The sequence below is a fragment of the Nesoenas mayeri genome (assembly GCF_963082525.1).
Source record: "Nesoenas mayeri genome assembly, chromosome: 12".
NCBI classification, from domain to species: Eukaryota; Metazoa; Chordata; class Aves; order Columbiformes; family Columbidae; genus Nesoenas; species Nesoenas mayeri.
The window spans coordinates 13,664,522-13,691,828 of record NC_137547.1 but is presented as its reverse complement, the minus strand read 5'-3'; the positions used below and the strand labels follow the sequence as shown (position 1 = coordinate 13,691,828).

Genomic DNA, 27,307 nt, shown 5'->3' with positions numbered 1-27,307 from the left:
GAAGCATGCACTAAATTACCCAAGAGCTCCTCCGGAGCAAAAACAGATTTAGAACAGCAGTACAACAAGAAAAGCCCTCAGTTCTTCACAGAACCAACACAGAAGAAGGAGTTGAGAGAATCCTTCCCCTTTGCATCAGAGTCTGTCCCACAGCCACAGGTTTTCCTGCAGCCTAAATTTTCATGCACTTGCTCCAGATTTACCCTCAAGGGATATGGCATGTTAACATACTTGGCCAGGGATAAACACATAGAAGAGCAGCAAGTCTGCAATGCAAAGATGGCACTTGCTTACCTCATGGGAAGTAAAAGGGACTAAGATGCCTATCCCCCCCGATAAGGTGGTATAGACAAGAGATTCAGAGCCTCCTGGGATCAGCGTGGTCTTCTGGAGGGAAAGCACTGTCTCTCCCACATGGTAATTCATGATCACTTCAGCCTGAAAGTCAACCACAGAAGCAAGCTTTTATTTCAGCTTATATAAAAAGCATCAAAAGGCTTGAGAGAGAAAAGCAGAATAAATTCAGCCACCTGCTAGTTCTGAAACGCCTTTCTAAAGAGGAAGCGCTGTCCACCTGTGACCAGATGGCAAAACTCAGCATGCCACTGAGTTATCCTCTTGAGCTGGACAAACGGGTGCAGGTAATGAGGGAAAGCAGGGAAAGAAAATGAGTGTGCAGCTTCAATCAAATATCACCAAATAGGCATCAGCTGTGATTTCAGAAGCTGAATTTGGCTCCCAGTGACAATGAAAACTGATCCCCCACAGCACAGTAGATGTGTAGGAGCAAAACTGCCAATACATCTCCTGGACAACACTGCAGAGGACTTCAGAGAAAAGCAGAGTACTCTTTTTCCACAGTAACCATGCATTTCCCATGAAGCATTACCTTCTGTGATGCTCCATTAAGCAGTCCCCTGTCCCAGAGTGCTTTGTTGCCTGTGGGATCTTCATCCACCTCATCATTGGTGTTGGGAGGTAATCTCACCTGCATTGCAAGAGGGAGGAAGAGTCAATAAGATGCAGAGGAACAGCATTCTGGAGAACCCCTGTGGTCTGTGAAAGGCCACTTTTGTGGACCCTACAAAAATCACTTAATGTTTAGAACAAAATAGTCTATTTGTACCTCAAACAAGGCCTTTAAAGGACAACTGTGTTGTCAAGACTGATGGCTCATCACTCAAAAACATGGGCAGGTCCTCACAACTGGCCTCTGCCTGGCCCAGAACCTGCAGCTCACCCTTGGAGGTATGGTCAAACTGGCTTGAAGGTGGTTCCCGCTAAGGAAACAGTTTGATGGATGTGGGGCAGGAAAACTGAAGAATTGATTTGTGTGCATCAGCCAAATCCTGCAAGCACAGCACCCGACACTTGCTGAACTCTGCACTCCAAAGCGTCCAAGCACACTTCAGAACGAGATCAAAGCTCTGGCAGAATGACCTTCTATTCTTTCCTCCTCCCATGCTGAAATCCAGCCAAGTGGGGAAGTGTCAGCACCGACAAAGCCAGCTTTCGAGAGGAAGTGACAGAGAAAGCTGAATGCCAGCGATGAGGTTTAGCCAGGGAAAGTAAGAGTGATAACCCTGACCCAAGTTCACATGGGCCCTTTCAGAGTTACAAGCTTCATTTCAAAGCTTATTCACAGCAAGTTTTGTGGCAATTTCAACACAGGTTATTGAATGCTTCGGCAATATGGGGTTTGACCTGCTGATGCCTTAACTTGTTTGGTTTAATTAATAAACTGATAAACTGCAGCCGTCTGCTATGACGACAGCTAGTCACCCCATAAAAACAAGTGAATGATACAGGGCGTTGTCTCCAGCTAAGCACAGATCCTCATTCTTTTAAGACAAATCATGGATGTTTTAAGAAAAAGTATGTCATGTCCAAAAAGCCCCAACTTCTCTGAGGCACACTCACCACACAGATGTTGCCAAATTTGTCTGCTCCAGCCACAGTGTCATAATCCAGGAGAGTTGCTGTAGTGACCCACCGAGGATAAGTGTCATCAGCAAAAATGATAAGCTGGTTCTCATTTCTTTTGTAGCGCACCCAGATGAAACTCTCCTGAACGTCTGAAACAATTACTCTGTGCCCAATGGTTTGGATCCCACAGATGTAGTTGGCAATGTGCTTTTGAGAGAGAAAGGACAAAATCTGAGCGCTTCTAACAGGGATGCATAACCAATTAGCTCTACCCTACTCCAACTGACACACTATTTCTCCTTTGAACTATGGCTCACTCTATTTCCCATCATTCCTTCCAAACTACCTCTCATTTCTGGCACGCCACAGCCCCAGTCTAAATATACTGTCAATACAGGGTCTTGCAGCTTAACACTCACCACACATCATTCTCAGCCTGCTGAATACAAGTCATGTCTGGAGAACAAGCATTGCTGGTGTGCTGGTGAGCCTATGAACCGAGATGACGGGGCAGTCCTACAAACAGGCGTTGTTTCAGCATGCCCTCACTATTGTGGCCATGAAAGACCGAAGAAGGAAAGCTTCATTTTTTTCATGAGTCATATTTAAAAAAAACAAAACAAAACACAAACAAAAACCCCAAACCAAACACAAACACCCAATACACACAAAAAAGTTCCCCTACAAGTTCCCAGTCTTCCTGTGAGCTTGCTGGAGTTCCTTTGTGTGGTAATGAGCATCTGGCATGGGTTCTGCAGCTTGCACAAGAGAGGGAGGAGCAGGCAATTAAGAGTTAGAAAACTATGCTCTGCAATTTATTTTCCTGAAGTACCAGAGATGCTGAGCAAGAAGAATCATCTACTTCAAGGAGAAAATCTCCTTTTCAAGATTCTGGTATCTAAAGAGATGCTCATATGCATTCTCCAACTTCTGTCCTCAGCCTGCTGATCACTTAACTTAAGGAAACATTTCCAGTAGTTGTTTCATATCTGAGTAAGACCTCTCGCATTTGCAGCAGACGGCCAAAGGCACTGTCTATACAGGCTTGCAAAACTTCTGCACTTATCCACTAACAGCCTGCGTTGAGGTGGTACAAAAAGGAACCTGCAACACTACTGTCTGAATGGAGATGGGAAAGATGTGCACGCCAGCAAGGTACAGACACAGTTCTGAAGTCCAAGTGCAGACACGCTTAGGCTGAAGCAGCAGCTAAATCCGCATTTCACTCCTGCTGCAAAGCATCACTCAACTCCAAGTTAACAGGCCTGGTCAAGAACAAAAGTCAGTACCTTATTCTCACACTTCCGAAGCAGTTTCTTCTTGCCCAGGTCATAAACGCGCAAGAGCTTTCCAACTCCAATTAAGACTCTACCTTGGAACGGAGCAATGGCTGCAGGAACCTCCTCCACAGGGGTCTAGAGAGAGAAGATGACAACTGTGAGACCCTCATTAACAGAGCTAACCTTACACCAAGTTTCAGAATGGATTCAGCTAATGATTCGGCTGAAGCTCACTGCGCTGAGCCAAGTCTTTCAATGCAAAAGGCTAATCAGAATCCTTTTCTACAGGAGGGGCAAAAGGTCTGTCCTCTGTAGGCCTTCTGACAGCAGCACATACCACACATGGTGCTAACATCTCTGGGTACTACACAGACACCACAGTGCTGCTAGTGCACCTTAACTGAAGTGTGGGGCTGCTCCAAGAACACCACACTGGGCAGGCAGCAAAGGCAGGCAAGGATCTTGTTGCCTTGGTTCTTAGTTTCACCTTATCCCCAACAGAAACACCATATGCTTTGCCTAAATACATCCAGACAGTCTGTTTTGAAACAGAGGCATGAATCTAATTCAGCCATCTGCCATAGACACTCTGAAGCTGTCACGGAAGATGTGTTATAGCTGAACAATTCCAGTAACAGTTCCAGTAAATCTCCCACCACTAATCAATCCAAAAGGATCAGCCACATCTGAGAACGGGAACACGCAGAGAACTTCCAGTTACAGTGTTCCCAGCTTGGTTGCACTGGCTAAAACAAGTTCGTTCAGTGGCACTAGAAAAGGCCCTGGCCCAGGACAGAGCCCGCTCATTGCCATGAGGACTGTAGGAAGTGAATCAGCCACAACATTCCTTTCCATGTGTTCATCTGTTCAAAACTTGGCCACTCTGGAGGCAGGTGGGAAGAACAGAATTTTGTTTTAACAGAGTTCTGTTGAAGCCCTTGCTAAAGCCCCAGAGACCTGTCAAGCAAGTTGGTCACCACGCAACTAATCATTTCTTCAAGCAAAAAAATCAGCATCAGAGAAAAGATGACAGCTTGCACCAGCTTCATGTGGTCAGCCAAGGACCGAGAGCCTTAACATCAGGGCTCAAGTGACCCAAGTACGAATTAGCTTTGTAAACAAGTGCTCAGAGCAGCAATCTGAGCTCATAATACAAAAAGGAAATAGAGCTGTTTCTCTCCCCTCCCTAACACAGGCATGAAAAACACTGCTCCTTCCCATTTACTCAATTACATGGGTAAGATTATAGCCAAGGCAAAGGACTGGGACTCTTGGAATATCTGTGTTCAATCCTCAGCTCTGTAAAAGATGTCCCAAATGATTCTGTAGGCGGCAGCTTATTTTTGCCAAGGCTGCTTCTAGTGCGTAACATCAGCATGATGATCTTGCTCAGTATTCATTGAGTACTGCAATGTTACTACAGCTTTTGGGGTGAAGCAGCAGCTATTCCAACACTCTGTCTGTAAATGATCCAGTCACCCCTCTCACCTTGTGCAGAAACTCCAGCTTCTCACCACTATTCACCAGCTTGTACGTGTAGACAAATCCCCCAGCAACTGAGCGTGGGTTCAGAATCAGGTCCTTGGCAACACCCACCAGCACGTACCACTCATCACCAGTGTTGGAGAACCGGCACACAGCCACACTGGGGACAAGAAGACACACCAGGAGATCAGTGTGATCACAACACAAACACTTTCACGGGCTGGACACGGCTCCACTGGAAGCTGGTTTTCAAAGGCTGTCTCAATCTGGACACATACATATAACTTTCCTCATCTTCCAATGTTATTTCCTGGCTGAGCTTAGCCAGGTTGGGAATCCTGGACAAAAGAGCCTTTTGGACTAGCATGACCTAACTCCACCTGCTAAGGCACTTGCTATTCTTCATGATTATTGTGTTGATCTTCCTCTCCAGTTCCTCTAACACTTCCTTTCCATTGAATCTATGCTCAGTTTATCTGGATGACAAGGGGAAGTGAGAGACAGCAGCACATTCTCTTGTTCCCAGCTCTCTTATCTGTCATTTACATCCCCACGTTGTTCTTTAAACACTTGCTGGGGTCCAGCAAACATATCTGAAGCATCAGCTCTTAGTGTCACAAGCAGACACATCAGGGTGGGAAGGGAAGGAAAGGCAAGACAAAAGCTTGAAGCATGTGGTAAACACTTCTGGAATTTCCAACCAGTCTCTTGACAACATGCTGCATCTGGATTTCAATTCAGTAACAGCTGAGCATAAGAAGGAAAAAAAAAACACATAAGACTCATCACAAGCAGAGCCTCTTGCTGCATCTGGGACCGCTTCTTACCTGAAGGCAGCTTCGTTCTGCTCTAGCTGGACCAAATCTAATGTATTTCCCTGGATGGGGTTCATCACCCTGATAACAGAGGCCCATTGTCCATTCCCTGCCTTGGGAGCACCAAAGATGGACTCAGGAAGATTCTCATTCAGAAAGGCTGCAGCCATCTCTGCAGCCAACTCCCTTTCATCTTCACCCGCAGCCTCTACCATTTCCTACAGCACATTAAAGGACAGGAGAAAACAACAGTTTAATGGATTTCCTTTCCAGACATGCTGCACAAAATATAGCCCACATTTCCCGTAAGTCCAGGTATTCCAGGGCAAGGTACTGACTGTGAAGACACAAGCCACCAAATCCTAAATTTTCCACCCGCCCTGAGCTTATTCCCAAGGGAGGCTCTGCAGCTCAGGGCACAGCAGCATCAGCTCTGCCCTGCCCAAGGGTATTCAAATCAACAACTCTGGAAACAACACTAAGAAGAAAATAACCCACTCACATCTAACAATCTTTGGTCACAGAAAACCCAGAGAATGGCATTACACAAGCAGGATTGCACCCAGTACATGTTTTTTAAAGCCTGCCATGATAATATGTAGTGAAAGGAGCACTGGGAAGTAGTGTATTCTGCTGAAATTTGTTTAGAAGCAGATCTTTGCTTCTTTCAGCTCCTGCATTCACACAGAGCACAAAAACTTCCAGGCGATGGTATCTGGGAACTACTGCATGAAGAGGATTTCCAGCTGCAGAAGTCACCTCTGGGAAATGGATGCGTGTAGCTGCCCCACCCCAAGTACCTCGGCCATTTGCTGCTTTCTCTGTGCCTTGGTGGCCTCTGTGTAAGCATTGTGGTCTGTCTCAATGATAATCAGGTTGTTGCTCTCTGGGTGAATGACAAACTTTCGGGGTGTGTACTGCAACGGGAAGGCAACCTGGTTGAAGACTGCCCCCAACTTCTCCAGTGCCAAAATCCTGGAGGACAAAGATGTGACGTATCAAACAAGGTCAGAAAGCAACTGCCCAAGAGGACATGACTGGAGTTGAGCTTTACATCTGTGAAACTGGCAGGTGCTAGAGACAAGCAGCACCCTTCTCAGTTCAGAGAGCAACTTGAAAACAGTTCCAGAGGGGAGGGCAAAACCAGCTCCTAAATGGGACCTAATGCTGCAGGACAGGTGTGCTCTGCAGTGTAGGGTCCCTAACTTGAGAGCTCTCGGAATGCACCCTCTCCTGTTTTCTGTGGTGCTAAAGCAAGTCTATCCCAAGAGGAACAAAGAGCACACAGAAAAGGGAGAAGTGCATATTTGGGGAACACATCATCTGAATCTAAATTTGACACATAATCAAATGCTCCTCAGAGACACTTTAGTTAAAAGAGTATGAAAAATGCTTTCTTCCTGTGACTTGCCAGCTGAAATGCCAGTTCTTCTGGCATTTGGTGACTGAAAACCACAAGTCTCTCTAGAAAGAATGAGTCCTTTTAAAAGCAGTGAATGCTGTAATATTTCAACGAGGACAGATATGAAAAAAGTGCCTGTTCAAGTGCATAAAGCAGAGCTCCTGAATTTGTGTTCCCCTATTATTTTCATTTATCTTTTTAATATCTAAGCTCTACTTTAAAAAGGCAACAAACACACCCATCATGCCTCTGATTTCTTAAATCATGTGGCTTATTTTCACAAACTGCAAGATCCTACTACACAACAGGCTCAGGTTTATTAAAAGCTTCCCTCCTCTCTAAGGATCAGAGTATTTAAGGATAACTTGAATTACATTCGTTATTTAAAAAAATCTGGAAAACAGAAATCAGAGAAGTGCACTCTACCTCTTTTTGACAGCATAACTATCCCTGTATTCCACTTGTTTTCTGAAATCCATCCAAGTGTTTCTATCAAATCATTATCCACAATCAAATAACCTCAAAAAAACTTCTTAATTCTTAAGGTAAGTCACTTGACCTTTTTCCTTTTTAATGTCTAATGAGAATCCACATACCCTTCCTTTTGCCTGGCATCCTGGCCCAAAACTTTTCAGTTTTTCCCCATTAGATCTTACCTCAAAGTATTTGTGGAGATGGCTACAATGCCCTCTGGGCACTGCTCAGAAGCAAAACCAGATGCAAACTCCAGTGTCTCATAAGACAGAGGAGTCAGGTGGAAGCGTGACTGATAGGAATAACTGAGCCAGGAACGGCTTGACATGGCCAGCACCTGGGAAAGGCAGACGACAAATTCATTAGGTCACTCCAGGCAACATGAATGGATATATAGTGCCAGGCTCCTGCCTGCTAGAACAAGTGAATTCTTGTGGGTGGACTTCACCCAGCTCAGAGCATACCTTCAGATACTACTTGGTTTCAAGAGTTTTATCTAGAAAATACGTATGAGGAACTTCAAAGCTCTATCAAGACACCGAATACTCAAACTGAGGCTCAATAAAAACTGTTATCCGTTAAAGCCAAGATCAAATACTTTCATATCTCTTTTTTTTTTTTAGAAAAATAGCCTGTTTTAATGGGAACAGGTCTTTTAAAATAAATATTTACTGCTTTGACACAATCTAAATGCTGTAGCACTGTAAGGGAAATTTACTTAAAATAATCAGTAACCTATTTTCAAACAAGTTAAGGGATGTAAAGGAAGCAGATGGCCTTCTAAACTCTTCAGCTTTAAACATTTAGCTAAATCAAATTTAGAGCAACCTTACTTCCTAGCTGGAATAATATTGAAAACACTTAGAAGCTACTCCAAGCCCATCACTGACTGGCCATAAGCAGCATAGGCTTTTTCTCCCCATATTGTGAGACAAGGAACCAAGACTGGTCTCGAAGTAGACGAGCACTGGGCTATTCTAGAAGCATTCTCTGCCAGAGCTGCAGCTCACCTCACCTCCCAGGCACAGCTGGCAGACCAGCAAGAGCAAGATGAAGAGACTGACCCCATTTACTATAACATCAGAACAGCCCACATTCCCAGATCCAGTCCCCTCCACTGAACAGCAATATTTCTCAACTCTGAGGGTGTCATCCAAAAATGAGTCAAGCAGGGGGTGGCTGATCTCCCCAGTGCCACATCAGAAGGGCTGGAAATGGCACTTCTAATGAAACACATTCTTCCCTCTTTGCCAAATCCTGCAAATATTTTCCTCAGCCCCTGGCTGAGCCATTCTCAATATGCACAGGAGAAAATGATCCACTGCATCAAGCAGTGGGTAAGATCTGCTCTTTCCCTGTGCACTAAGGCAGGCCAGAATGAGGTTTTTCAGTGTCTCTAAGCCCAAGAATCTGCTCAGAGCTTTCCAGACACACTGCCAACACAGGCCATGGGTCAATGAGTCCTAGTTCAAAGGAGGTAGGGCAGCACTACATGTAACTTCCTAAGAAGTAAGGAGAATACCAACAAGAACAAGGCTGCTTGTCAAAGAGCAAATTGTGAGCCAGGCAGCTCCATAATTAAGTCATTCTGCTTTCCACCCTTACCCAGAGGCTCCTGCTGTGCTGCAAGGATGCTTCCCCACCTTGCCTACTCCTAAGGAAAACCAGGATTCTGTGTCTGGGGACTGGATTTGCACCCCTCTGAGAGTTCGCCTCACTTACCGCCTCTTGGCCTTGCATTCGGACTCGGAAGAGTTTCACAGGCCGTGAGCCAAGGTATCTGGTCCTGGTATCAGAAAGATCACCCGTAACAGGATCCAGGACAGTTCGCAGCAGTACACCGTTCTTGACATTAGCAAACCAAAAAGTTAGATCAAGATTCCAGATAAGAAATAACTAGCTACAGCCCATTATTCAAAACCAAGAGGCAATATCTGAAGAATTAGGTGTTTATTTTCCTAGCTTCCAGTACAAGTCCCTTCTACTACTATGCTGTATCTAAATTGGCTCTTACTATTAAAGAGCATAGCTCCTGCACACTTCTGCAGGGCAGGAAGGAATCACTGTAAAACAAACAAACTGACCTCCCTCAAAGCAAACAGAAAAGCCAAAGAACAGACCACGAAGTTTGGTGCATCATATTAGCCACAAAAAACCTGAGGGCTGATTCCAGATCATAATCCCTCTTTGTACAAAGCATTTACCCAAAAGTTCATGCTGCTTAAAAAGAGCTTGCATTCTGGCATCAAACTCCAGGCATGTGAAAGAACCTAGGCTGCTCTGATTATTTTTACCACATGTTGAATGGTCAAAACAACATTTTTTTGGTCAAAGATCAGAGTCAGTACTGGATGCAACAAAAAGCTGTGTAACAGTAGTTATTAGATCCTGTGGTTGTGGGCAGTTACTTCTTTAATATTCTGCCCTACAGGCAGTTTTTAAAGAACCGCCCAACAACATTTCACCCAAAAAGTGTTGGGTTTGGTCTGTCTGTTTGTTTTTTAAACACTGTACCCTCTTCCCAGAAGAGGAAAAAGCACAATCTGTCCTATACAAAGTATGTGACAACATGGTGTCTTCTGACTAGTCTCAAGTCTAGAAAAGTATGGGGAAATTTGCACCTCTACTAAGTCAGACAGTAAATTCCCCAGCCACAATTGTTAAGCATTTTGCAACAAAGAGGGGACACTCAGGTTCTGTGTGGCACTGCATGATGACAAGACTATTACTACAGCAATCCATCTCTCAAGCGAAAGCCCACCAAGAACTGTCAGAACCAGGCTGGCCTCTCTCACCTGCAGCCCAATGTTCAGGTACAGAAAGCCGATGGAGCCCCTCTCCCCCAACTCATCCTGCTTCTCTGTGCCGCCCATCTCCACAATGCACAGTGACTCAGGCTGCGCGGGAAGCGCCTGCATACTCAGCGGCTGTAAGCAATCCTGTACGAGACAGAAAAGAGGTACCAAACCAGTCAGCAATGCTTGGCATGGCAAGAGGGGATTCAAGCTCCATCAAAGGAGCTTAAAGACGCCCTTTTAAATGTCCATAAAGAAGTATTCAGCATGGGGGGAAAAAAAAAAAAGTCACAATAGATGCTGGCTCTGGGGATTTTGGCAAGCAGGAGTGCTTGCAGCCCTGGGGTTTGGAGAAGATAAACTGGATCCTTCCAAACTGTTCTAGCACAGTCTGCAGCTATTTAGCATGGAGATGCCCAAGTAACATTTATGTTACTTCAGTCACCCTCTGAACACTCATCTGTTGTAGGCAGAGGAATGTTAACACTGGTTTGCTGCTGACCTGCTTGCAGAATGAATCTGCTTTTACTATGGGTATATAAACAGCGACAGAGGAAAAACAAAAATTAAAATAAAAACCAACCCCACCCAACCCAGCCCAAAACAAATAAAAAATAAAATGCTTTCATATCTTATCAGCTGAACCTCCAGACACGGGTAAAACTAGATCAAACAAGGGAATCTGTTACAGGTCAGGATCAAGGGCTATGCTTCCTCCCAACCAGCAGAGAAAAGCCATGCAAGCTATTCCTTCCTGGTCATCCACCTGAATATGGAAAGACAGCTTGCATGGACACAGCCCACCCCTGGGGTACCCTTCTGAACAGTTCAAGCCAATGGAAGAGGCAGAAACAGCCCAGCTACTTACCGAAGGGTCAAGGGAAATAATTCTGACGGTGTTGTCCACCAATCCAACAGCAAGGAACCGGGAGCGTTGCTCCCCAGGGGGAACATTGGCCAGGCTCATGCAAACAACATCGGCTGACATCTCCTTTCTCTCCGTGTACTCATTCAGCTGCCCTGACTGAGAAAGAAAAACACAAGAGACTTATCAACAAACCAGTGTGGCAAACCAGCACAAAAATCTCTCTTTACACACCTCTTTTTTTTTTTTTCCAAGATAGTGCTTTGGATTGTTTTACAGCCATTTCTTTACAGCCTTATTTCAGCTACAATTGGAAAAAACAGAATAACAATAGGATAAATACACAATTTCAAGCCTTAGTTATGAACTTCAGAGACTTCAATTAGCCATTAAATCATCTCAGGCAGACACTGATTGATTTATCAGTTCTAGAAGGATGCTCCACTACATGCCCCACACTCTACCTTGCTCTTCCAAACTCATTCACATCATTAACACACCTACCGGGTCCATCTCAAAGTAAACCAGTTCTCCTCCAGTCAGTGCTATCACTACTTGTCTTTGGTTCACAGCACATTTTACAATGGTTTTCTTCCCTGGTGTCTTCCATTCATTTACTCTCTTATCTGCTCGGATGTGCCGAATCCCATCTGGATAAACCTGAAGGAAAAAAAGGAGGTCACATCAATTCTGTATTTACCATCCCACCACAATTCCCATCTCACTGGTGATTCTGACCCAGAAAAAGCCAAAGACAAGCACTGCTCCTGGCAGCAGTGATCCATTAGCTACGCAACAGGCTGAACTAGCACAATGCCACTTGCCAGCTGGAAACATCGAATCTTTGAACTACAAGGAATTACTGAGCACATACTGGAGGCGTTTAGGATCATCTTCAGTTGGTCCAGTTTCACTATGTAGGTGATAAAAAGGGAAAGGCTGAGTAAGTATCATTCTCTGCCAATCCACACCTTTAGATGTGACATATGTTGCACTGTTGCAGAAACCATGGCTGTGCAGCAAGCAGGAAGCGGCAAACATACAGACATACCCTAAGCAGCTTTCCATTACCTGTACCAGAGCATCATCACCGAGAAGAGAGCAGGACAAAGTGGGTGTAGTACCCAGGAATCCAGAGTCAGTCACTTCTTCTACAGTCTCTCCGATAGACAGCACCAGTGTGGCATTTACGAAGGACACAATGATATAGGCATCAAATTCATCTGGTCAAAGGAGACAGGGGAAAAAAAAAAAAGGGTGCTGATTAAATAAATGCAAGGCTTCCCATCACAATTAGCAATCTGACAGCTGTCTAGCAGTTACCCTTCAGGAAAATTCCTGTGATAATTACATTTGCTGGCAGGATTGTAAAAGTTCGTTTTAGGACACACTATCCAAAAGCCAGCCGCTGCGAGACTCCAAAAAATGCAAGACTGAGCCAGAGATCAAATTATGATCCAAATAGAGTCAATTCTCGATACTCTGGATTCTGGCAAGCAAGATTCCTGCCTCATTTTTTCAAAGACAGCACAAAGCCTAGGAGCCTTTAAGATACTTGCCCCACCTCACACAAGGAGATGAATCCAGATTTAACATCCAACGAAGTCAAATGAAATCCAATAATCTGCACACAAGGAACCCATCTGCAGAAACTGCACCACAGGTGCTGCAAACAGGAGGTTGCTGGACCACACCTCTGTCTAGTATCCACACAATGAAAAGCTGCAGGGAACAATTAGGGTGCATTGCAGCAGAGCAGCTTGGGGTTAGCCTGGTCTACCCTCAGCCAGAAGCTCTAGTAGCTTACACAGTCACTCATACACAGTCTCTTGGGATGAGAAACAATCACATTTTTAAGACAGAGCAAACACTGACCTTTACTTCTACTGGAATAAGTGAAATATTTCAGTTATTATCTCCAGTACTGGCTTCTCCCAAAGGGAACAGCTTGGGAGATAAGTCCAGTAGCTTGGACATGGCAAATTATGCTAATCAGAAGAGTCTTAAGAGCTCATTTGGAAATAGGGAAACTTTGTGGGAAATAAGGATAGTAGGACTGGGTAAAGGGAATGCCTCCGATTACTGCTGTCCATTTTTGTTCTGCATAAAGCTATAGGCTTTAAACAGAGGGAGAAGAGAGTCTCATTAAAACAGAATAACAAAAGCAAAACAAATAAAAGTCTCTTGGGAAATGGAGCCAGGAGCCTCAGTGGAGAAGTAGGATTGCTTCAGAGAAGCAGCTCTGCTGCTGTTGTCATGCAAGTGCTATTCCCCATTATAATCCAAAGCTCAGACTTATGCACCACAGCCCAAGACAGTTAGCAGAGGTGAGGGTGTAAGAGAGCTGTCACAGTTTTTGGCCTTAAGCAGAGTTTCTCCATAATTTGCAAATGTGGGAAACATGGACAAGTGGCTAATGACTCTCTGAGTAGAGAAAGAAAATAGAGAACTCTCACTGGGATGAATACAGGATGCGAGCAAATAACTTGCAGCAGCTTAAAGAAACTGAACTGGGTTAACTGAAACAAATGCTTCAGGAACTGATCCTTTTCTTATCCACCCTGTTTAGAGAGAGGCATTGCCAAACCTGCTGTGTCACGTTTGTAACAAAGTTCTTACACACAGCTGAAAATATGCAAGTGAAAAAAAAACCATCATTCTTCTCTTTAACATCTGGTACACAGATCCCAGCTCTGATCAAACTGAAGAGCTTTGTGTAATTAAATCTGTTCCAACAGTGGTTTGTGGCATAAACTCCATTACTACTCTATCAAGGGTCATAGCCTATAACTTTCAATATGCTCCCGAACCCCTGCCCCCAGAACCAGGTCCGCTTGGGGAAATAAGAACTGAACCCGCACACAGAAAGTGGTTAGAAACACTAACTACTTCAATGGTAGTTCACCAACTACCATTAATGCCAGACAGTAAGAGTTCAGTAAGATGTACAGCATTGCACACTGGTTATTTTCCACACTAAATAGCAGCTTCTCCCACAAGCCTGCATGAATTTTGATCAGCAGAAGTCTATAAGAATTCCTCGATCACTTTAAACAGAGATTCTAGCAGTTCACAGGCTAAGCATTTAATTCATAAATATCCTGTAGACAGGATGTTCTAAAAATTCAATTTCAAATACCATCGTTGCTTTCCAAGTTCTTGAGAGCTGCTGCTTTCCTCCCTGGGGGCTGTCATTCTCATGATAAACCACCATGTCCCAGCTGGAGGCTTAACCACGTGATTTGGAGCAGGACAAAGAGCTCCCATTTGAAAGCGAAACAGATTCCCTTAGTCCTACTCAAAACGAAAACTCATTCCTACCTCTTAATACTCTTTTAGTTCTTTCTTTTCATGGCTTACAGTTATATTAGAGCATGCCTTTAAGTCTGTGTCAATAATAGTGACAAGTGCATTTTTGCTTGAAGTCCAGTAGTGTTGCCTAATGCTTCTCTGATGGAGCTTTTGAAATAAAGGGTTTGATTTACCAGAATGAAGTCAGTGAATAAGATACATTCATCTAGATTCAAACAATACAATTTTGGTTTAGAAAATATAGCAGCCTAGTTGAAATTAAGCAGAGTAAATCCCCAGGGCACACTGAAAAGCAATTCTCTGTTAGAAAAAGAGCTCTATAGATTTTAATATGAAAAGGATATCTACTTAGTCCTGCACAATCCCAAGCATAACATCAGGCTGCCCAGAGTTTTGAGCAGATAGATGTTATTTTGTATGCAGACACAAGACTTCAGAGATGCTTATTACAATTCTAATTGCTCCAGTTAGCTCCTTTCAGCAAGTAATAGAGACATTTTAATGACCCTGAAGAACTACAGCTGGACTCACTCTCCTGTGCCTTCATTACAAGTTTTCTGCAGCTTCATGCACACGTCATGGCCAGTTATGAAAACATTCCAGTCCATGAACTTTCTACTGCTGTCCTTTCTATTATTTGTCACAGACTCTGAGTAAGTCCATGAAAATGCCATTCCTATACACCAGTCCATGCCTGATACTGTTTTATCACACATTGCAGCATGTGAATTTGCACCAATACAAACTTAGTCACCACTAGCTCAGAGGAGTTCAGTGAATAAACACATGAGTAGTGACAAAATTCAGGATTATTCTCACTTAAATGATACTGATGGGATGACAGGACATTTCCCTGGGCTTCTGTTCACTACTGCATGGAGACTCTGCAGCTGTGACTCACTGCACATTGCTTTTTATGCAAGAGTGCCGGGTAGGGAGCATAGTCTGTTAGGTCTCAGCTCACGTCTATCTCCACAGCAAAGCACACAGCCATTGAGCTCCCCTGACCTCAATATTTAACTGCAAGAGAGGGTTTGGTCCAAATCCCATCCACTTCTGTCTGATGGGCTGACATATCCACAACAAGAGGGCAATCCCATGCTAGCAACAACTACAAGTGCTTCAAGCACACTCAATCATTTTCTCTTGGATCTGTACAAAGCAGCTGGAAGCCAATCCTCAGTCTAGAGGGAGCTGAAAACACCCCTGAAATGCACACCTCTGATTTTATCAAGAACCGACCCTTTCACAGAGACAGTCAATTATTTTGTTCCCCAAAAACTGTAAGATGGAATGGCAGTTGCTGTCTACTCTTGCACTACAGAACTACAAAGGCAACTACGCCCAAACGACACAACAGCTTCTAGAATTAATTTACAAAAAAACTTAGCATAAAACTAGCCTCATGATTTTGGGATTCTCTGTGGTTAACCTGTGGGATAGTACAGTAGCCCCTAGCAGCAGGTACACACCTGTGGTGATCAGCACCTCCACCACCAGCCACCTGTGGAAGAAAAAAAGAGGCTTGGTATTGGTAGTGTTTATCACCACGTACCAGCCAAGGTTAGTATTTGCTTCAAAGGCTGCAAACCTGTATATGTCTTACAGAGGCCTTGCAGCACACACACACTGTGGCACCACAGTAGCACCAGGCAGCCTGACACTGCAAACTGAACACTCAAAAAATCAGAACTTGGCCAATTTCAAGATTAGATACATGTCTGAAAAGGTTCTGCAGTCTCTGTTTAAAACCCACTAAAACCATTTCTGAATTCAAAGAGTTGTAACCTGGAGATTGGTTTTACATAACTTTAAACCACGTTCAAAACGTAGCATAGTTCACAACGACTACAGATTCCGGCCTTTCTGAAATAATGGAGAAGATCTTCATGCAGGAACCTGGAGAATTTGGAAGGAGGAAAAAAGAGGAGGCAGCGAGACAGGTCCGTTTCATGTCCGCTATCAATGGTTCTCCGTCTCCTGAAAAGTCAAAGATAAACTCTGGAACCCCAACAGAAAAGGTTTTAGAAGGGTAAGGTCATGTCAGAAGTTTCCATCTCACAGAGGGACCAAGAGTTACCAACTCCTTTTCCAGAAGGCAGGAGCAAAGGCTTGTCTCTAACAAACTGGAATGCCTCTTTTAAGAAAGCACTTTTTTTTTTTTTTTAATATGAACTGTGAAAATACTTTCCTCACAACTCTTAGTTCTGTGGAACATGAATGCACTTAGTGCTCAAAGTTTCTTCCATGCTGCTCATGCCTAAGCACAAGTCTCAGAATATGACCACAGGAATTGATGGCAGGTTTCAGATGGCAAGGAAAATCCCACAGCAATGTTTGAAATACCCACAGGATTACTGTCTCCCTGGAAGACAGACTACTCTGATTACTTAAAAACAAGATACCATGTCACCGCAGCAGGCTAAGGTCTCCAATGCAACAATCTGGCATTTCTATATCCAGTGCATAAACCTAGAGGAAGTCTTTGCAAGATTTATACAAAGCACTGCCTCAGAAATAATCACTGAGACTGTCATTATGCAGAACAGATTAATTTCAGGCTTTTTAGGTGTTCCTGAGGCACTCCATTCTCACCCCCAAGAGAAAGGCAGGACAAAGTATTACATTTCCTCTTGTACTTTAGTGAGGCAAGCCCATTATTTCATATCAGGAAAATAACCCAAGTCCACAATCCAGCACATTCTGCCAGTTTTAAATCTTGACCTTCCTGGAACTAGCAGCATTCTATAATGCTGCTGGGTTTTTGAATAGGGAGCATGTCCTAGCCCAAACAGACTGTTTTCTTTGCAGATATGCATAGAGGGAAGTAATAAAATACAGATACTGTTGCTGATTTATCTTCTTTGTTCCATAATTTGTATCCCACACTCTCACAAAGAGCTGATTACTGTAGCTGTCAACATGCATACAAAGAATAGTGAGTATGCTCCAACAAAAAGCATAATCATTGCCTGCTGATGCCAGAGCAAGAACTTATGAGAAGTGGGAAAAGATGAGAAGTTCAGCAGCTTCAGGCTGCAACTGTATAGCTGACCCAGCATACTGTGTGATGGATGCAGCTGCAAGCAGGTGCTTCTTTGTTGAAGGGACATGTGACAATTCTAGGGGACCAGAGGGTGGCTTCTAAGTACAAACAGGTGGCTGCTGATTCAAAACATAACTTTTGGGGATGGCATACAACCATCATGCAGCACCTCTCCTGACTTCCTGGACAGAAAACAAAACCAAAAAATCCTACAAACCAAAAAAATCCCCCCACGACAAACAGAACACACCCAAAAACATTAGCACCTCCCTGTCTTTTAGGAAAATACTGCATACCTTCAACATGTCTCCTCACAGTCCACACAGCATTGGGGTTACCAGGCAGCTCTGAGACGGCCATTTCAGATACCTAAGAGTAAACAGGAACAAGGTTCTTTTGCAAACAGATGTTTAGACTTAGTACAGTAACTCACCAAACCACCAGAAGTTTTTAAGCCTTCCCACAACTGGGCAGGAAAGCTACTCCTTCCCAATTCTCATGCTCTCTCCCTGTGCCAGATGTGCTACGGGGTAGAATACACTCAGCAATGATACGACAGCACTAGAGCTCTGGATGTTCAGCTTTACAACAAGGTCACCCGCCCACAGCAAAGGGAGCAGCAGCAGTTGGCAGAGACACCAGGAATGTCCCAGCTCAATACACTCAAGTATCGGAAGAAACAAAATGCAGGTGGTTGGAGTCAATTAAACAAAAAACCTTTGAGACGAAGAGTAAACGGCACAACCCTTCAAATTGCAAGAAAAAAGCCTAATGAAAGCTGCTCTCTCTCTCCAGACTATGACTAAAGGAGAATCCCTCCATTTGAGTACCCTTATTTCCAGGATTTCATCCCACTGTCTTCGTCTCAAGCTGTTCTTCTAACGTGGTGGAAGTCTTACCTCAAGTCCATGTCTCAGAACCCTCAGAGATGACCGAGGCCCCCGACCACAAGCCACATACAACTGGGGTGTGTCTTCATTGGCCAAATCTGCTATCTGCACAGAGAAATAGTGTCAAACAGTGCCTGCAGGAAGAGAAAATAAACTAAACTATATATGCCACACTACTGCTTTAAGATTTTTTTTTTCAAACACAAACACTGTGGAGACGCCACAGGGTGTACCATCTGCTGCCCTGCAATCATGGCAAGTTTTAACCAAACTCTCTGCAGAGCAGAGAGCTGGTCTGATGGTCAGAGGAGCCACAGAGGTCTGCTGGCTGACACCTCATGTCCAGAGATATTTATCATCACATGAATCAAAGGCTGCCAGGCCAAGGACCAGTCTTTGGCAGCTGTCTGTGAATTCAGCAGACTTTCTTTTCTATCACTATTTAGTATAGAGAAGAATTTAGAAGAATGCAGCTTTGGTGACTCTGTTTACACACAAATATTCCGCAGAGAAGTGGAGGAAAAAGAAGTCATGCATCTATGATCATCTTCTCTGTAATTAAAAAAAAAAAAACACACTTATATGGTGAATGGGAGCTTGGTGACGGCAACATACCTGACAACACAGAATAGGAGACAAACTATCCAACTCATCTACCAGCACCAGGTTCTTGAGAGGTCGTGGCTGAAAAAAGAATGTATCTCCTTCCTCAAGAGGCATGGCAGAAGAAAACTCTGGTTCCTCATCATCATCACCCAGGTGAGCTATCTGGTACAGGTAACTTGAGACAGAAAGGAAGAGCAACAGCATGTTCAGTGCAAAGCTCATGTAGCCTTCTCTAAGTAAGACTTACCCAAATATTCAGGCAGTAGGGTAGACAGAAACCCTCCCCTACATTACACAGCTATTAAAATTTAGCCTTAAGGATTGCCTTCTTTGTGAAAAAATATTTAATATTTCTGCGTTAGAGCCAAAGCACCAACTGACAGCTGAGGCTACAAGCAAGGCCAATGGCTACAACTGCAGCTCCACAGTTATCTATTTTACTAGAATACTCTCATCTCCCTATTTTTAACTGCATCCCCTATTCCATCTTATCAGCCTAAATATCACTACAATCAAGTTAAACTTCAGAGGAAAAAAAAGTAAGACTACAAGAATAGTCTGATTTACTTCCTGGTTTTAATAATGCTCAAATGAATACGGCTTTCTCAAAAGCTTGGTTTATACAACTGAATTCAGATTCACCCCAGTAATCTGCCTGGAGCTCCCTCAGGTGGCCAACTACAGATGCAGCCAGGACAAAAAAAACCAACCAACCACATAATCTCCGTTCCTGTGAATCCCCCAGTTAAGACACTGTTAAGCCATCTTCAAAGGTGCACAAAGTCTCCTTTGAATCTCTAAAATACTCTAGAACCCCAAACATGAATTGAGAAAGCCTTCAAGTACATACCTATTGACCATGGTTACAGACAAAAAACCCTTATCTACTTCTGAGTGGGCCAAAACACACAGAAGTTCAATCAAAACTGATCAAACTGATTAAAGATAATTCACCTGGATACACGATGGATGCTATATGAACTACAAGTGCTCAGTTCTTCCAAAACCTACTGCAAGAGCATGTAATCCTTTGTTCTCTGCACTATTAATATCTAACCTTTGTTCAAACAACAAGAAAATTCCCCTATTCAGTCATAGTCTAAACCCATTGTTCTACTCAAGCCATGTGAACAAAGCACTAATTTCCCTGTTACAGAGATGTTTGTTGTCTTTCTACGTTCAATAAGTTCAAGGGTCAGTTTGCAGTCCTGAACAGAAACAGTCCATTTCAGGAGAAAAATGCTGATGTAAAACTGTTTACTCACTGGTTTCCAAATTCAGATGCCACAAAGAGAAACCCCGTTTTCAGCACGCACATGGCAGCTGCAACAGGAACAGTGTCAAAGTACTTCAGTCGGATCTCTGTTACCTGAAGGGCAAAGGAAGACGTGTCAGTACTAGTAAAGTACCACAGCTATACATGTGATTTCATAAAAAAAACCCCTGCCTAGCTACCCTCTCCCAAGAAAGGAAGCAAGAGTGTGCCAGGCATAACCACATCAGTAGCCTAGGGCAGCAGGTTGTAAATCACAAAAACATGTCAGGCTGCCTGTTTTCTTCTACGACTTTTTGGCTTTGATAACACCGAGTCTGTTTGGAAAACCAAAAAATCACACCAACAAAACAGCTGCAAAAATAGCAAGCTATCTAAAAGAAGAAATTTGCTTCACTCAACACCAGTCACTTCCCAACACATGAATAATTAACTGTCCTGGCCAAATTTCTACATTCGATATGGTCACAATAGCTCCTGGTGAAACATTCAAAAACAATTTTAAGACACTTAAAGGTGCTACACAATCACCCTTGTACCAAAGTTGACATCTACAGATGAAAGAGGAACTAATATTCAATATTTACTCAAAAAACCCAACTGATTCACTGCAGCAGAAATCTTTTCATCACCAATATTAGGACAAGCAGCAGCAAACCAGTTCAAGCTTGTTATTTTAACTCATGGATCAGCTGTCTATCTTGATTTGCAACAAAAACTGATTGCAGCATAGAAATATTCAATTAAGAGATGAAAGAGAGAGCAGCTACTGTGATCAACAGAAACTAAGCTCCTCAGAATTAGTTTCTGGAATACCCTCTAGCAGGTTAATGGACCACACTTTACAAAACAGCTTTTGAAGAAAGGACTGCCTGCAGAACATCTAAAATATGCCCAAATGAATCTGCAGTATAATTCTCAGAGGATTTTGCAAACCTTGTGCTGTATCTCTATATGAGTACGCAACAGTTACAAGCGTGGGTGTAATCGTATTACAAATCACGTAAAACACATACCATTATATAGCTAAAACCACAATATTAAATATTTACCACCTTAGAGAATCAAAATAATTGACTAAGGATTCTTTTTAATGAATGCTTTTGCTGTTGTTCATATGATGCTTACCATGTCTTCATCAGTCTCCAGAGTAATTTTGAAGATATCTCCCTGCTCTGTCTGGGCCAGGAAGAAGAACATGGACTTGGTCTTATGTGTAGCAGAGCACACAAAGATCATACCTCTCTCTGGGTCATCCAGGTCATTCTGTGAAGAAGGCAAGCAGAAGTCATTGGTGGAATTACCTGGCAAGTGCAGATGTGATTTCACCAACTGAAGTATTTCCATTTCACAGGTGCCTTAAGAGCTGACAGCATGTGAGGACGTTTTCAACACAAAGCGCATCTCCTCAGTTACACCCACAGTTAACCCTTAATATATCTCTGCCCCAGAAGGAAATACATTTCTAAGACACTAAGACACTGCACCTGAGCATGACATCTCCTTTTGCCCTCCTCCCTGAACAACTCTGTCCCATGCCAAAACCAAACATGGAGGCAAGGGGTGTAATCAGCATAGAGCTGTTTTTGAGCACCTGAACCTTGGCAGGTGTTCAAAGCACTGACAAAGGACACAACAATGCACAATACCAACAGAGGAGGAAGCAGCCTCAGAGACAACAGAGCAGCTGTCACATTCACCTGCGTACACCATGGCCACCATGACTCACATCTCAAGTAATCCCATTTTACACCAACAGTGCTGCCACCGTTGTGCCTGATCAGAGTCCTTGGAGTATCTCCAGCATAAATCTCAGAGAAGAGACATGAACCAAACTCATCACTTCAGGCTATGCCCATACTGCCTCACAAGTAACGTGCAGCCAGGAGGTAGACGACACGCCAACAAACTTTCAACCCCTTTTTCCTTACTTTAAAACCTCCCCGACACCTTTAACAGCAAATGCCAAGCATTCGTTCAGCAATGACAAAGATAATCTTAAAGAAAGGGTAGGAATCTCAAAATTCTCACCCGTCTCCGGGGAATTGGGCATCTGATATCAGGCTGGTCACCGAAGTTTTTGTAAGTAATATAGTTTTCAGAACAGATCAGCACCCCACTAGGACCATCAGAACCACCAGGAACTGAAACACAAAAAAGAAACAATTATGAAAATAGCCTGTACCACAGACATGACTGACTGCAGAACATTTATTTTTGCTTTCTCTAAAGCAAGTTTCCATTTCTCTATATCGCTCTGCATAAAAAAATTTAATCTTATCAAAGGGGATGACAAAACACTCAGTACAGCTTTCCAGGTCAGGGTAGATGGAACCAGGGGAGCAAGATGGAGAAAAAGGAAGGATGCAACTTCAGACAGTTTATGTTTTATCCTTCATGGCTTATTCTCATCTACAAAACCACAACATGCCCAAAATACCACAGCAGCAACTTGTCAGTTTAACACTACCCTTGGGTTACTGACATGTTTGCTTGCTGCCAAATGTTTTCTGACATATCTTTCATTTTTAGAGCATGTTTTGTAAAATGCTTCTATTGAAATCCCAGCGTAACGAAAGATGTCAAAGTAGTAGTAGCAGCAGTCAGATCCAGCCCAATATTCGGTGCCTGACAGCTGCAATGAGAGGGAAAGCTCTTCCAGCTCAGCTTCCCTGTGGCTGGAGAGGAATCGGCAGCAATTCAGCAGTTTCCCATGTCAAAGATGTTAGGCTGGCTTTGCAATCCAATCCTTGTAAGTGGGCTTTTAGTCCACAGATTCATCTACTGCCTTTTGAATGTATATTAGCTGCTAGAATCCCATGCAAGAGAGTATAACAGCATCTATGCCTTTACCTAAGAACACATGCTTTTGCATCTGCTACCAGCTCATTTCAATTAATAGCCCTTATATTCTGGATATTCCCTGGCTTCTGAATCTATCTAAAAAAGAGATGAGCAGCACTTTCAAACTGCAGCTCAATGTATTCTTGCATATTTCCATGTGTGAACCACCACGCACTACCTGACTCCAAGGTAAATTAATTTATACTAATGCCTCAGACTTCTATCAAACCAACTCCTAAGATGTAAATCACATTGATTCTTTTTTCCTGGGGAACTGGAACCAAGAAGATCCATGGGAAAATGACATAGTGGGCAGGTGGTCAGTACCTGTTATAAGGAAGTTGCCGTGCTCTTCCAAGGGCTCACTGTATTTCCTAACAACATGGTTCAAACCCAAGTCCAGTTCATAAAATGTCAATGTCTGTTGTGTGTTGGCTGCTGCTTCTCCTGTGGGATCATTGTCTGCTTCCTAAAACAGAACACGTGAGGTGTCTTTTCAATAAAGGTATTAAAGGAGGAACAAAGCTGGCACATGGGAAAACAGTTTTGATTAACATTAGAATCAAGTCCAAAAGAAGACTTGCTGGGAGATACAGAAAAAAAGGTTCAAAGAAAATATGCACATTTGCAGTTGAACAGCAAGAATGTAAGAAGAATCACCAAGGCAGAAAAGACTTGCCCATTCTGACTGAATGCAAGACAAAAAGTAAGTAAGCTTCCAACAAACGGAAGTTGTTTCAGGCAGCAAAAGCAACCAACGTTCCCTGCCTCCACAGACAGATAAAGAACAGAAGAGGAACAACAACGCTCAGAAGACAGCAAAGGAAGATCAAGTTCTTCTCACCTCATAATCCATTTCCAGACAAGCAAACATTGGGTTTTCAAATCCCACATCAACTCCCACCACATGGTAGACCAAGGTATTGGCCTTGTGGGCTTCCAGTGGGGAGGAAATGGTGAGACGAGCAGCAGCATCTCTGTTCAAAATATACACCAGTTTCTGCTTTTCAATTGCACCTGTAAGAAAAGGACAACAGCCCCTGAAACACATCTGGTGATCACACCTGCTCGCACCTGCAGTGCAATATTACTATACAACTTAGCGAGACAATGTCAGCACTACTTCTGCTGAAGTTCATTATTGGTATTTATATCTGTGCTGCCAATTAACTTCAGATGTCTCATTTTAAATGTTTCAGGCTGCAAGTACAAATGATAGCTCCAGCTCTTTAAAGCCAAAGACTAACCCCTTGAGCTACATGCATCTAGCCCAATATCCAATCTACAATGGCTACAGGCAGATCTACTCACTCATTCAACCACACAAGAGATGACAGACTGCAGGGAAGGAAAAACTAATTGAAAGAAGTAGCCAGATGTTCCACCATTTAAAGCTATTTGGCGAGACCACCTTTCCTCGGAAATATTTTAACTAAACAATTTTTGCCTGATAGACAGCATGCATAACATAACAAACACCACTCTTAACCATCATCGCAAATGGCACAATTGTGACTGTGCCACCTTCTTGCTCATGAAAACAAGACTTGTTAGAAAGGAAACAATATTATTTACTGTCATTCCTGACATAAGGGGACACTGTTAAACTACTTATCATTACAAGTCTCTGCTGTCAATGCACAGGAAAGCGGTATTGCACAAAGCTGGCTTTGGCAAACTGGGTAAAGTTCAAGTACCAAGTCACTAAGGCACCTCATGATAAATCCTATAAAAAATTACCCAAGCATAGCCTGATCAGAAATGCATCTTGCTGTCTCCACAATGCAGCTCAGAAGAGACATGAGTTCAGAACATCATTTCAGGCTGAGGGAGCTGACGGCCTGCGCTGTAGCACAAACAGCCGCGATCCAAACTTCTCTCCCAGACAACACATTTCAGGGCTCTGCGCACCGCTGAGCAAACTGGCCTCTTTCCAAATTGTTTTGGCCTAGTGTTAGAATTTGTGCAATTCCATCAGCATCAAAGAACTATTCTGAATGCCTGCACTCTCCTTGACATGCCTCATAGCCTAGTAAACTGCCGAAGAAGAAACACTTCCAATTACACCTGTCAGAAACTTGCTCTAAAATAAATATCCACCAGACAGGAGAGAAAAAAAAATAAAGAGAACAGAAGATAAGAGACTGACTTACTGATCATGACGGCACGACCCTTTGGATCTACAGCCAAGTACTGGCCTGGAACGATTCTGCGACATCCGCTCTTGCCAAAGGTTTCCTGATGAATCTTCTCAAACACATTCTTTGAGGGCTGGTACTCCAGAATAACAATGCGTCCTGAATCACTGCCCACAACGATATAGTCTTTGGTTCCACCCGTTAGCCTAAAGGCCATGAGGGAGCGAATGACTCCAAACACTTCCACGGTCAGCAGAGTGTGAACCTTCCCTGTGTTAGGATCAGGGCGCAGCAACTCCAGGATCTTGCCCCGGGAAACAACAATTTCTTGTTGTTTGGTTCCTGAAGAAGCCAACACATGATAAAGAGTTAGAAACAACAAAGCAGAACATGCGATTTCCAGAAGCACCGTAAGAGAATAGCTAAAACTTCATTACTGCTAAATGCCAAAGAGCTTCATTATTACTATGGAAAAATTCAAAGCAACTTATTTACCACATTGAGCACCACTTTTGTTTGAGCACCTTTTAACAGACCAGGAAAGTGGACAAAACACTAGATTAAATCCATAGATAAACAACCCAGACTTCTTTTGATCTTTCCACAAGTTACAACTCATGGAACACACTCAAGAGCAAGTGATAATACATCAGTGAAAAAAACACTACACTGAAGCAGATTAGCTTCAGCAACCAAACACCTCTTTTTCTACTACTAACCGACAGAGTTCAAGCCAAGACACATGAAAGGAGGAGAAAATTACCTGAGAAGTTGCCATGAATAGCAAAGCTGATGCCAGTGGCACGCTGCAGCGTCAGGTTGTAGAGGAACATGTTGGCAATGGGTTTGTTTCACCTTATTGTAGCTCCAGTGAGTCTGCCACAAGGAGAATACAAATGCATACTTTATAAAATAAATCCTTCCATAGCACACAGAGAGAACCACTGCCCTCTGGTTTCTCTGCACATATCACTTTATATTAGAAGACTGAACCATAGACTTTTGCTTGGAAGAGACTCTCCAGATCATCAAGTCCAACTGTGAACCCAACACTGGAACTAAAACATGTCCCTAAGAGCCTTATCTCCATGTTTTTTAAACCCCTCCAGGGATGGTGACTCCACCACTGCCCTGGGCAGCCTGTTCCAATGCCCAACAACCCTTTCGGGAATATTTTTTTCCTAATACCCAATCTAAACCTCCCCTGACGCAACTTGAGGCCGTTTCATCTTGTCCTATCACTTGTTACTCAGGACAAGAGAGCAGCACCCTCCACGTTATAACCTCCTTTCAGGTAGTTGCAGATGGCGAGAAGGTCTCCCCTCAGCCTCCTGTTCTCCAGGCTGAACCCCCCCAGGTTCCTCAGCCGCTCCCCATCAGACTTGTTCTCTAGACTGACTGCCACCCAACTACAGTTATTTGGTATTTACTAACATCAAGAGGCAAAAAGCTCTCCCACAGATAACCAGGACCTGAGCTTTATCCTGTCAGCACTGCCAGCTCGTTACTTCTCTTATGGTTTTAGTTGTTCAAAGTTCGGGAATCCCTCTAGAGGTGCCCCGCGCCGTTACATCCCACTGACCTCGCCGTTCCATTTAACGCGAGCCAAACCACCACAATGGCTCGGAGCGAGCGCCTCAGTGGCCCCACTTCCCCGGGGCTAAGGCGAGAGGGAGCCCCAGATCCACACGGGCCGCCGCGCTCGTTCCGCCGTGCGCTGCAGGCGGCGGAAACAGGCCCGGAGCGGCCTCAAGCCTTACCAAGGCCCCCGCAGGGCTCGTAACCCCGCACCGTCCCGCACCCCGGACGAGCTCCCCACGGCCTGCGGGGAGCGGGGCCGCATGCCCCGGGATCCGGCCGCCCGACCGCCCCTCACAGGCCAGATCCCGAGGGCCCTGCGGCAGCCCCCCCCTCCTCCCGCCAAAATGGCGGCCCATACCGTGCCTCCCCCAGCCGAAGGGCCGCCACCGGGTGGGCGCGGCGCGGCGGAGCTGCCCTTACCGTGCGGACGGAGGCGGATGGCGGCGGATGCTCCTCTTGCCTAGGCCGGCCCGCCACCGACCCGCTCCGCCATGAGCCCCGCGCCTGCGCGCTGCCCTCCCGCCTTGCTGGGGCCTTCTGTGAGGCCTGGCGCGCGCGCGCCGACCGTTGAGGGA

The 27,307-nt window shown here is 44.1% G+C and overlaps 1 protein-coding gene across 7 annotated transcripts in view; it reads right to left on the bottom strand.

Moving 5' to 3' along the window:
- The window catches only part of SF3B3 (splicing factor 3b subunit 3), a 29,559-nt gene extending 2,299 nt beyond the window's left edge, over nucleotides 1–27,260 (bottom strand). Inside the window, exons 1-24 of one of the 7 annotated variants that reach the window (XM_080352252.1) lie at nucleotides 27,153–27,260; nucleotides 25,915–26,027; nucleotides 25,167–25,493; nucleotides 23,858–24,030; nucleotides 23,341–23,482; nucleotides 22,201–22,313; nucleotides 21,298–21,435; nucleotides 20,162–20,265; nucleotides 18,906–19,071; nucleotides 18,300–18,395; nucleotides 17,697–17,769; nucleotides 12,114–12,265; nucleotides 11,547–11,702; nucleotides 11,046–11,201; nucleotides 10,178–10,321; nucleotides 9,105–9,227; nucleotides 7,565–7,719; nucleotides 6,307–6,481; nucleotides 5,519–5,724; nucleotides 4,695–4,851; nucleotides 3,216–3,341; nucleotides 1,921–2,133; nucleotides 890–988; nucleotides 295–438 (exon numbers count right to left, since the gene is read on the bottom strand). In XM_080352252.1, coding sequence (XP_080208378.1) covers nucleotides 295–438; nucleotides 890–988; nucleotides 1,921–2,133; nucleotides 3,216–3,341; nucleotides 4,695–4,851; nucleotides 5,519–5,724; nucleotides 6,307–6,481; nucleotides 7,565–7,719; nucleotides 9,105–9,227; nucleotides 10,178–10,321; nucleotides 11,046–11,201; nucleotides 11,547–11,702; nucleotides 12,114–12,265; nucleotides 17,697–17,769; nucleotides 18,300–18,395; nucleotides 18,906–19,071; nucleotides 20,162–20,265; nucleotides 21,298–21,435; nucleotides 22,201–22,313; nucleotides 23,341–23,482; nucleotides 23,858–24,030; nucleotides 25,167–25,493; nucleotides 25,915–25,984 — 3,408 coding nt within the window. In that variant the 5' untranslated portion in view covers nucleotides 25,985–26,027; nucleotides 27,153–27,260. Of the gene's footprint in view, nucleotides 1–294; nucleotides 439–889; nucleotides 989–1,920; nucleotides 2,134–2,345; nucleotides 2,508–3,215; nucleotides 3,342–4,694; nucleotides 4,852–5,518; nucleotides 5,725–6,306; nucleotides 6,482–7,564; nucleotides 7,720–9,104; nucleotides 9,228–10,177; nucleotides 10,322–11,045; nucleotides 11,202–11,546; nucleotides 11,703–12,113; nucleotides 12,266–17,696; nucleotides 17,770–18,299; nucleotides 18,396–18,905; nucleotides 19,072–20,161; nucleotides 20,266–21,297; nucleotides 21,436–22,200; nucleotides 22,314–23,340; nucleotides 23,483–23,857; nucleotides 24,031–25,166; nucleotides 25,494–25,914; nucleotides 26,028–27,090 lie in introns of those variants that run through there. The other 6 variants (XM_080352254.1, XM_080352253.1, XM_080352256.1 and 3 more) reach the window with 6 other exon arrangements.
- Between the last annotated feature and the right edge of the window lie 47 nt (nucleotides 27,261–27,307).